The 12,223-nt window shown below is 33.0% G+C and overlaps 1 protein-coding gene and 1 non-coding gene across 4 annotated transcripts in view; both read left to right on the forward strand.

Annotated features, from left to right (window-relative positions):
- Positions 1–11,438, forward strand: part of LOC113522394 (uncharacterized) — a 97,517-nt gene extending 86,079 nt beyond the window's left edge. For all 3 annotated transcript variants that reach the window (XM_052902063.1, XM_052902065.1, XM_052902064.1), the window contains 4 exons: positions 1,197–1,409; positions 2,874–3,019; positions 6,628–6,767; positions 11,321–11,438. In XM_052902063.1, the coding sequence (XP_052758023.1) occupies positions 1,197–1,409; positions 2,874–3,019; positions 6,628–6,767; positions 11,321–11,328 (507 nt within the window). In that variant the 3' untranslated portion in view covers positions 11,329–11,438. The remainder of the gene's footprint in view (positions 1–1,196; positions 1,410–2,873; positions 3,020–6,627; positions 6,768–11,320) is intronic.
- Trnar-ucg (transfer RNA arginine (anticodon UCG)) lies at positions 5,043–5,115 on the forward strand. Its single transcript has one exon. It is a non-coding gene; the product is annotated as a tRNA-Arg (tRNA).
- Positions 11,439–12,223: the final 785 nt, after the last annotated feature.

Raw genomic sequence — 12,223 nt, forward strand, 5'->3', positions numbered from 1 at the left:
AGCAAAAACTGAAACAGTGAATTCAGAACATTATTCTAACCCGAAAGCCAGTGGAAATTCTTTATGGAAAATTTTAATTTTTTCCTCTATTTTCCTCACTTAAAATCATGTAATCTATGATATTGTGTCATAATATAGAGAAATAATAATATTTTATAGTGACATACTATGAAATACCAAAAAAACGTATCACGCGTCGTATGCATCGTAAAATTTCATATACATTGCGCGGCGTCAAAACTAAGAATCGTTAATTATATGGCTGCGGTGCATTTTCGGTGGGAAAATAATCTGCCATCTGATTCAGGCCGCTCATCTGGATCGGCTGTTTTTGTTTCGGCCAACCTGTCGCTTACACCCTGTATAAATTTATATACTTATAAACACGGAATTTATATTCTTCAATTTCCTTTGTGTATTACAGTAGTTTTTAATTTGACCCACGACTTCGTGTTGTAAAAATTCTATAGTCATTTTTATTAATGTTTTATAATCAAAATATTAAATACAAAAATATAACAATATAATAATTTATCTGACAGTTTTCTATTCTCTTTTAAACTTCACAAAATACAGACATTTTATTATTTATCGAACTGAGCTTATTATTTTCAATACTTCGCCTATGTTATAGGGATATGAGTAACCTATTATGTCCTTCTCCAATCCAGTTATGGTGTAAATGTAATAAATTTGTGATAATTGGTTGAGTTGTTAAAGTGCTGAAAGGTAATAACAAACAAATTAATTATCCTAAATAATATAGATAGATTGTTTCCATAGAAATGTTTTGAGAAAAACAGGTCAACTTTTTAAGACAATTTTGCGCGATAAACAGTTATGGGTGATTAATTTATAACTTCTATTTTGTTTTTGTTTATGAGGCTCGATGCTCTATCTATTATAATCTATTTAATTACCTTTATGTTTAAGTTCCAGTACGGTAAGAATTAATTTCGATTTCAAGTTGAAATTTAGAAGACATGTTTTTCAAATTTCGAATGTGATGTGGCAGGATATAGGTATCCTCGTCAAATGAATTTCAAATATAGAACACCTATTTTTTTAATTCTATTTGTGACGTAAAAAAAAGTTCAAATGTAGAACACCTTTTCTTTTAATTTTAATTGTGACATAGATAAATTCCTCGTCAAAACGTGAATTTCAAATATAGAACAATATATTTCGAATGGCAGGACCAGCTGATCCCGAACGCGGCATGGAAGGAGTACTCGGCGTCGAACACGAACTACGCGTTCGAGCCGTTCGAGAACGAGGAGCGGTTCGGCGGCGGCACCGCGTCCACGGCGGCGGCGGGCCGGCGCGCCGCGCGCCCGCCCGGCCCGCCGCCGCCGCGCCCGCACCACGCCGACAGGCACGCGCACGCGCACGCGCACGCGCACGACAAGGTACGCCGGGGGCGGGGGGCGGGGCGCGGCGGGCGGGGGCACTCACGACACTCACGGGATAGGCAGGGCTGGCTCATTGTATTGAAATTGAAATAATTTATTTGCTGGAATAAGGTACATTTTTATAGGTGTTACTTTACAAGAAAAATAGTCCAATCTTATTCTGCCACACTGTAGGCGTGCAAATATAAAAACTTGTTAAGCAAAACATTAAAATAATTTCATCATAATAACATATGTACATTTGCAATAAAATTTATGCCGGGACCACACGGTGGGTAACCTTGGCTAATAGGGAGGAATGGGATTGTTAGCAATGATGTTTGACAACCCCATTACTAGCAATATGCCCTATTAAGTCGCCTTCCACGTGGTTCCTCCTAAAAACCATCGTAAACAATTCTTGTTGAATTCATCACGATGGACTAACTGACCTGTTTCATCCTCACCTATCATCCTTCACTGGTGCCCCGCCGGTGCATACCGATAGCGCGGGTGGGTTACCACTCCATTATCATCTCATTAAAAAAGCTGATAACGGGAATACGGTAGCTCTATTGCAAGCATATACCTTATTGTATCAATCCCCACGCAGTTCCACCTAAAAATTATCGTGATTCCTCTTTTTCTTATTGGCCGTTAATTGTCTATTGCTGACTATAGGCTTTCCCTAAAAGGATAGTTTTGCCAGTAGTTGCCACGCTTGGCAAACGGGTTGGCAACTGCAGTTAGACTTTTGATGATGTGTTAAGAAAGACGGTGATGTCCTTTCTTTAACCGTAAACCCTTAGTCGCCTCTTACGACACCCATGAGAAAGGAAGGGGTAACATTGCAGTTGCCAATCTGCCCGCCAACCATGGCAACTACTAGTAAAACTCTCCTTTATGGTGGAGGCCTAACGCCTGTTATGATTATGATAAGTACATCCTAAGCATTAAAGTCTATTCTGTGATCCTCAAAGTGCTATACGTATCTGTAAACATGTTCCTTCGTTGTAAACATCACCTGTAAACATCATCCCATTCGTGTTTCTACCGTGAAGCAGTTGTGTTTGCATGGCTGTGTTTCGGTTTGAAGGGTGGGATATGGCGTGAATTTACTGGGTACAGAGGAATAACACCTGAGTCCTCAGGAATGGCAACGCATGGCGGGTATCATGGGCGAAGCTGTATACTCTGTTATGTTCATGGTACTGCTCATGTCTATAGGCGACGGTTACCACTTTCCATCAGGTGGGCCGTCAGCTTGTTTGCCATTCTAAGTTGTATAAAAAAAAGTAATTTTTTTTTTTTTTTTATTAAATTAACGGTAAAGGAACACTAGTAAACTACCAGTGAATGATGATAGGTGAGGATAAAGTTAGATCAGTTGGTCCATCGTGATGAAATTACTAGGAGTTTCAATCACGATAATTATCCAATAATATGTGCGTACAACGAATAAATACGAATTATAATTTGCAGCAATCGACAAACGGCCACAAAATGTCGGCTAACGGAAACAAAATGGCGGCCAACGGGACGAATGGACGCAGTACGCCGAAACACAACAGCGCAGCGCAGTACTACCACGAGACGCGCTCGTTGCAGCGGCCCAGAGGACAATACGGGTAAATTTTAAAATATATCTAATCATTCATTCTTTCAGCCATTTTGTTTAATGGATGATAATGCAATGGTAACTTCGCCTGTACTAACGTAATACGCTGGCGAAGCACCAGTGAGGGATGACAGGTGATAATGAAAAGGCAGGTCAGTTAGCCCACCGTGATGAATCCACTTGGAGACTTTGTACAAAAGTCGATTGCTTGGGTACCTCTGTCCCATTCGTGTTTCTACTGTGAAGCAGTTGTGTTTGCATAGCTGTGTTTCGGTTTGAAGGGTAGGATATGGCGTGAATTTACAGGGTACAGAGGAATAACATCTGAGTCCTCAGGCATGGCAACGCATGGGAGGTATCATGGGCGAAACAGTATACTTTGTTATGTCCACGGTACTGCTCATGTCTATAGACAACGGTTACCACTTTCCATCAGGTGGGCCGTCAGCTTGTTTGCCATTCTAAGCTGTATAAAAAAAAGAACACAATGGTTTTCAGGGGGAACCGAAAAGGGGGTATAATGGGACTACTAAGGGGTGAAAGGGATTGTTAGTTATGGGTCTAACTGACCCATTGCTAGCAGTACACCCTATCATGTCGACCTCCACGCGGTTCCCCCTGGAAAACACCGTGGTTAATTCTAGTGGAATTTGTCACGATGGTCTAACTGACCTGCTTTCATCCTCACCTATCATCTCTCACTGGTGCCCCGCCGGTGTATACCGATAGCGCAGGCGGGGTTACCATTCCATTATCACCCATTAAAAGAAATGGGACTACTAATCTCCATTGTTAATAATTTCTCCCCTCCCACCCCCCAATTTCAGACGTTATCTGTCTAATGCTGAACATAGGCCTCCCCATAAAAAACAGTAGCGTTCCTCCTGGCAATTTACCATTGGGGAGATTTTGCCAGTAGTTGCCACGCTTGACAGGCGGGTTGGCAACTGCTGTTAACCTATCCTTGTACTATATATATTGGGTACTATTGTCCCACTTGCGTTTTGATTGCAACGATGGGATATCGTAATGAAATGACGGCATCAAGCCATAATATCTCATTCCTCAGGAATGGTAACCCGTTACGTAGTACAATGGGCGTCACTGTGTATACAGTGATGTCTGTATGCTCTTTACGCCTATGGCGGCGATGGTTAACACTTTTCATCAGATGGAACACTCAAGGTCAATTAAAAAATGGATTTATTTCAAATGTGAAGAAAATATCTAATCAAGGAATTTGTTGATATTACTTGCACAGTGTAAGGAGTCACAGTATAAGGTACAATAAATGAATGAGTTGTTTGATCTGTGACATTGATTTGCTAGTGAATTTTTTTTTTTTTTTTTTTTTTTTTTATGCAACTTAGAATGACAAACAAGCTGACGGCCCACCTGATGGAAAGTGGTAACCGTCGCCTATAGACATGAGCAGTACCATGGACATAGCAGACTATACTGTTTCACCCATGATACCCCCCATGCGTTGCCATTCCTGAGGACTCAGGTGTTATTCCTCTGTACCCTGTAAATTCACGCCATATCCCACCCTTCAAACCGAAACACAGTCATGCAAACACAACTGCTTCACGGTTGAAACACGAATGGGACAGAGGTGCCCAAGCAATCGACTTTTGTACAAAGTCTCCCTCTGGTAAAAATTAAAGTCGATTAAAAATAATTGTGGGTACATTTACATAAGTCATGGATCCATAATATGCAATTCTAATATTTGGCTATTTAATATAATTTTTACTGAATTTTAAACGGAATTTGTTGCCTTTATTTTGTATTTATATATATGTTTATGTATTATGTTTATCAATTGTAAACCGATTTTGATGTTTCTTGTTTTAATTAAGAAGGTTAAGTAATTATTGTATTAAATTTGTTAATATTGATATTGGTCATGTTTTGAAAAAAAAAAACTTTCTAAATATTACAAAAATATATTCCTGATGAAAATAAAAGCCAATGAAAGGGTTAAAAGCCTATATTTGATGTGTTTCGTAATTTTAAAACTCACTCAATCTGACCGTGTGGCCTAATGGATAAGGCGTCGGACTTCGGATCCGAAGATTGCAGGTTCGAGTCCTGCCACGGTCGAAGCTTTTACTTACTGAGCTTATTTTTTGCATAACGTTGACTTTATTTAACTACAGATTTTCTATAATTTAAAAAAAAGAAATTAAGAAATAGTTTTATGTAATTATGTTTCTATTAGATTATAAATCTAACAATGTAGTAGATTTTTTTATTTTTAAACTAGTAGTCCTCCGTGGCTTTGCACGCGTGAATCAGTACATAAACTATCTAATATGTTAAATTAGGATATAACCTACCCATGTACCAAATTTCATTTAAATCTGTTCAGTAGTTTTTGCGTGGAAGAGTAACAAACATACATCTGTAAACATGTATCCTTAAAAACTTTCGTATTTATAATATTAAGTAGGAGTTAAGCTAAATTTTAAAATAAAAATAAAAAACCTATATTTTAATGTAAGCATTTAAAAAAATGTTTTTGAAGCGTAATTGATCTTTTTCTAGATTGGTCAGGCAATGGTCGTTTCATCGTACAGCCTAATCTTATTTTAATAGTTTCTAATCCGAATACGTTATAAAATGAATAAAGTCATTTCTTAAAAATATCCCAAGAACAACAAAATTACATAGAAGAAATGAAAAAAACTGTAAATCACACAGTTGCCTCCTTTCTTCTTATGCAAATATAATTAGAAAAAATCGGGACGAAATATACACCATGAGTTGCTATTTTTGTCAATTCCTGGCAGGCTAGTGTAAAGAATAAGTGTATGTAAAATTTTTGTTCGGTTACATTAACTAGATTATATATTCGACACAGTTTATGTAGAAAGTATGCAAGCAGGTTGTATCTGAATTTGGTAGGGTTATACGGCCGTGTAACATTTTCTATACACTAGCCTGTTCATCACTCATCTAAACAAAGGCATCAGGTAGGAACTAATATATATATATATATATATATATATATATATATATATATATATATATATATATATATATATATATATATATATATATATATATATATTTATATTTATACAACTGAGAATGGCAAACAAGCTGACGGCCCACCTGATGGAAAGTGGTAACCGTCGCCTATAGACATGAACAGTACCATGGATATAACAGAGTATGCTCTTTCACCCATGATACCCCCCATGCGTTGCCATTTCTGAGGACTCAGGTGTTATTCCTAGCAAGCTTCCTATTCGCTAGCAAGGTACTAGTGAGGGTTGCTGCTTCACGGTAGAAACACGAATGGGACAGAGGTACCCAAGCAATCGACTTTTGTACAGTCCTCCCTCTGGTATATATATATATATATATATATATATTGCACTTGTTTTTCATTCATTCACACTTATATAATATATATACTTAATGTAAGTGTATTTAAATATTGTGAGCAAGGGTGGACTTACTCTTAGATCTTTTCCAGTCAACCCAATACAGTTGGAAAGCATGTCTTTAGCGGACAGTTAAAAACATGCTTGCACGAGTGTTATACTAATCAGAAAGCTGTATTTTTCACAATTAAATTATTTGTAACAGTAAATTTAACATTTCCAGTTATAACGGCCGTCCGGACCGGGCGACGTACTCGCTGCCGCGCGGCGTCCGGGAGTCCGGACAGCCGGGCTACCCCGGACACACGACCCTGTCCGCACAGCCGGACTTCTATTTCATGCCTTCGCAGCGGAAATACGAAGGTGAATTTGTCAGGGTTTATGTAGATTACAGGGACAGAGATATGGGGCTTGACTAGTTATGAAAGCTTAAAATAACTATGTAGATATAGGGGGCGACTCTGTGGCACCCTTCTTTGAACTAAATCTATCTCTAAGTATCCTGAAACTATTATTTTATGGGCCATTTTAAAATTACCGCCTTATTCATAAAAACATCAAATCTCTTACAAACCTGATTTAGTTATAGAACTGTTTTGTCTCATCTTTTTGTGCTAAATTTTCAATTTGAAAGAAGGCAGAGCAGTCGGGCTCGTGTTCGCGTCATAGTCGCTTGTTACGATCACGAATTGATTCCGAAACTAGTTGAGCTGTTTCGATTTATTTATACGTAAGTTAAACCGGTAAATATTAAATTGAAAATATAATGTGTGCTTACGAAGCTTTAAACAATAAAATTTGAAAGAAAGTGACAAAACAGTTTAATAATATATATATATATATATATATATTTATATAGATTTTTTTAATTTTAGGGGTTTTTACCTGATATATCAGCCCTATAGTACCCTGACAAGTTTTATTTTTTATGATAAGGGGGTAAGGTTTAATAATTAATTAATAATTTTGGCTTAATTCTATTAAATATTTACTACATATTGGCTCCGAGAATAAAAATTTCAGATTAAATGGAAATTTTAACTTTAGAGATGGATTTAGTTAAAGAAACGATCCAATTGTCCATTTTAATAGAATTTAATGAAAAGGTAAACAAAAAAAAAAATTGAGCCGATCATAAGACAGTCTAATGATGTCCAAGATGTCCAATAGATATAAAAAAATCCATGTTGTTGTTATATTAGCTATTAACTGTCCACTGCTGAACACAGCCTTCACCATAAAGGGGGGGGGGCGGAGGTTGCGAGTAGTTGCCACGCTTGGCAGGCGGGTTGGCAACCGCAGTTTGGCTTTTGGTGATGTTTTAAGACAGACGCTGCTGCTCATCCATTAGGCCTCCTTAGTCCCCTCTTAGGACACACACGGGAAAGGAAGGGGTGGCCTTTTTCAGGGCCTACACCGCTTAATCCTTAAATACCTGAAGTTTCAAATTTGATACCGGGGTTATACATCGCATTGGGCGCCTACAATCGATTTTATTTTAATATTTGGCTGTTACCAAATGTTTTTTTCAAAATAAATATATAAAAATATCATTTTGATTTTTATACTATTTTTCCCCATTAGTAAACACAGTAAAGGGTACACTTATATATTTTTTAATTTGATTTAAAAATCAGGCTTTTAAGGGTTAAAAAACCATGAACTCTTTGAATGTTTCGATTTTTTACTAATTTAATTTAAGAGTGTTTTTTTTTTGTAATAATTTCAACAATATTTTAAATATGCAATCGGGACTTAAAAGTAAAAGTCGACGCTCCGACGTGGATTGCACCACGTTGTGGTCGCGAAACGTCGGCAATAAAGAAGATAGATAGACAGACAATTTATTTACATTACTTACAGCACACAAATTACAATAAAAAAACATACACATAATACACAGTAAAAGAGATAAAAGAATTAAAATAAAAAAGCAACAAAACAAAAAAAAAAACAAAATATATAACCTAACAATTTCCTTTCTTTATTAGCAGGTATTTTCCTTTCTTTATTTATTTCTGTGGTACATAAACAGATAACAAACATAACTTTTAACAATAGAATACAACAATAGCATTATAAGTTTGCAATCCAATTATAGATGAAACAGAATAGGTTGATTTTTAATACAAAAAGAATAAATGATAAAAACTACATACAAAATAAGGATCAAAAACAAAACTACCAATGTATATTTATGTATATGTATATGTGTTAGTATGTGTGTGTGTATATATATATATATATATATATATATATATATATATATATATATATATAATGAGTAGGAATAATATTTATATTATTATATGTATCACATCTCCCATATTTAGAACTAACAAAATTTTTCATCGTGCCTCCCACCAAATTGTTTATAATTACTCCTCTCCATCCAAAGGTTGCCTGGAAGAGATCGCTCTTAGCGATAAGGTCGCCCATTGTTTTCTCATTGTAATTATTTCTTGTAATTATTTATATTTATAATAAGTTTACTATTGTAATCTTTTGGAGGAAACAATAAAGAGTATCTATATATCTATCTACCAAATTATGCTTATAAACTATTGGGTTATCAGTGCATGTAAAGTGCTTCGAAACGATGAAAATTTCTAATGTGGTATGTAGGTACTATATACCTGTAAAGTCTTTTTCATCGCGTTAAGTCCCGATGTGAAGTGTATTTAAAATATGTGTAAACAACGCTAAAGTTTAAAATTAACTATTTTCAACAATATTTGGTTACCTTTTTGTTAAGTTCTACTAAAATAGACAACGGTATGGATTGAACTTCGAAGAAGTATAGTTTTATAATACTACGCAAATTTATTTAAAACTCCATTTCAAATACGTAAATATGGCTGACACATAAATTTTTTATTTAAAAAATTATCAAGTGACTTAGATGAAGTTGTTGTAAATTATTAATCTATACATCTCTATATTTTATTATCTGTACATTTATATATGTAAAAAAAAGTTATTAGAATATTCTGAATTCTAATTTGGAATATTAGAATTATTATGTTCTATTGCAAATATTTTTTTTAAATACTATAAAAGTAAAATAATTAATAGGCCAGTATCATAGATTAAAATAGTGAATGAAATAGTTTTTGTTTTGTTTTTATTTTGTTTTGTTTCTTTTTTTTTATTATTCACACATACAATTTTATTTGAAATGGAGTATAGATTATTTTAAAGAGAAAGCAAATTATACAGAGTGAAAACGAAGTCAATAGCATTCTTTAAATCTTTTATTTACCAGTTAAATTCAACGATTTTCCGAGACAAATGTTGACGAAAATCGATCAGCTGTAAAAAGCGGGAAAAAATTCAGCAGTTTCTCTAAAAAAAAAAAGTTAAAGATTAAATTGATACATTGACATTACAAATATCGTCGATATTTCGATAAAGCCTACGAGGGTTTTAGGTACGACACATAAATGTATCTTTCTGTATTGAATAAGTACATTGAATAAATTGAGAAAAAAAAAATGTTATACAAAATTATAAAATTATCGAATGAACGTGAACGCATCCGTAAGCTAAATCTTTGTTCAACTCACACTAGGTACTTACGAGAGCCTAGTGTGAGGTGCGCCTCTAGCGGATAGTTCTAGAATTTTCTTATATAAACTTGGATACATGCTAATGATTCCGATTCCAACCTGTATAATGATAGAACATAATTTTTACAAATTATCTATGTACATTAATAATTCCAGAATTAAAATAATAAAGAATAATTATTATAGGTAGTTAAGTAATAATTATGGCTGAAAGCTTTAAGCAAGACTTAATTAGTGCAATAAAATAGATAAGTATTTTGCTTATATTGTAATTATGTGCCAGTAATAGAACTAATATTAATAATATGTATGTATGTATGAAGTGATTTTGTGGTTATAGAATAATTTGGTACAAATGGGATACTTAATAAAATATAACTTAAAATAAATTTATTGCATTATCAAATTTATGTAACATAATTTAATTATGTAGTTACTTTTATTAACTTTATATTTAATAAGCTTTTATTATAATATAGCATAGGAATGCAGCTAGATTTTAATATAAAAAAACTGCTGTGAGCTTGTTGCTGATTTCAAGTAGTTTGTTTGGGGAATTGATTTATTTTGCTTTTTTTTTTAATTATTATTTTTCTATGGTTGTGTTATAAAGTCATCTAGTGGTAATACTATTGTTAATGCTAGATGGCGCTATATCTATTTTTTTTATGGAAACTTATAGAGTTTAAGAATGAAGCGCTAAATACTTGTGTCTAAACCAACGAGACTTGTTATAATAGATTATCCATTTCACAATAACAATTTTAAAAGATCTTTATTTTAAATTATTTAGAAAAATTATTTATTTAAATATTTTTGTTATTTAATGAAATTATTGTAAATGTAAATACAGTAACTCGATTACAATTATTAGATACGTTTTAAGATTGTTTAATTCTTGTAATAATTGTAGAGAATTTTATTGTTGGTTGGCTTTTTTTCTAATATTTTACTAAGTTGCACCATAGTGTAATATTTAATAATGCTTTATAATATGTAATTTGCACTTAATATAGTTTGCATATTTCACATATAATTTTATTTACCTTAGTTATTTTATTTGTATACATATTGGTTTTATAGATATACTAACATTTTGTAGTTGCATTATAGATAACAACTATTTTATTTTTATTTTATTTTTTTTTTTATTAATAACAAATAAAAATGTGATTGGAAATAAAAATATTACTATATTTCACTGCATTTTAATATTTTATTTTATAATTATTTTAATTACGGTTCGGGTTTTATATACTCTTATATGAAATTATTATGTAAATAAATTGTACAGTCCATTGTATATAAGATATGTAATTTATTATAAATAATTTCTTTTTTTTACAGATTTTTGATGGACACGATGAAGATATTTTAAGTTACCAATAGATAACAGATTTTTAACTAAGCACCGAACAATTGTACCTTCTAAGATATATTTTTCACATATATTATAAAAAAAAAAAAAAATATTTATTAATTTTCCAAACCGGATCTAGTCTCATGTCACAGTTTTAAAATAAGTTATTTCACACATTAATGTTAACAATTAAATATTCTATATTACTTCTATAAATGTAAATATTTTTTTTTTAAATATTTAATAAGTTAACTCTCTCGCTGTATATTGCATTTTAGGCGACGTATTAATAGTAAACTTTTGTTAAAATGTTATGTCTTGTAAATGTAGGCACTCTGTAAAATTATGCTACACAAAGTTTGAGTAAATAGTTCAATTAACTTATTGACCCAAACTACTATGAATAAATAAATATCTGTCGTGCTTCTCAAAAAAAAAAAAAAAAAAGAAAAGAAAATAATCGCATAAAAATATGTACACCATAAAATAATCAATCTATGGTTTTATATATGTTTATTAAGAACACGCTGTGTTGTTACCAACATGTTGACTGCAACTCATCAACAATGTAATAAATATTAAAAGGTATTTAAGTCAAAAGTTTACCATTAATACGTGAGTATATAGTAATTAAAGATAATTAAATGATAATTTATATAGGACACAATGCAAAGAGTATATTTTTTATTGTAAATATTATGGGGTATAGCGCCATCTATCGGTATGTTTCATAGTTAAAATAATGGCGAACTCGCAACATTAGATCGGAGCAAAACTTATACCCTAAACAAGTTATGTAGAAGTTTTTAAAAGGGAATAAAGGCTACAGTAACTGCTTACCATCCTAACTAGCAGACGTTTTCCTAACTTTGATATATCGTCATAGTCGC

Source organism: Galleria mellonella, unplaced genomic scaffold (genome assembly GCF_026898425.1).
Source record: "Galleria mellonella isolate WM207_F2 unplaced genomic scaffold, CSIRO_AGI_GalMel_v1 utg87, whole genome shotgun sequence".
Taxonomy (NCBI): domain Eukaryota; kingdom Metazoa; phylum Arthropoda; class Insecta; order Lepidoptera; family Pyralidae; genus Galleria; species Galleria mellonella.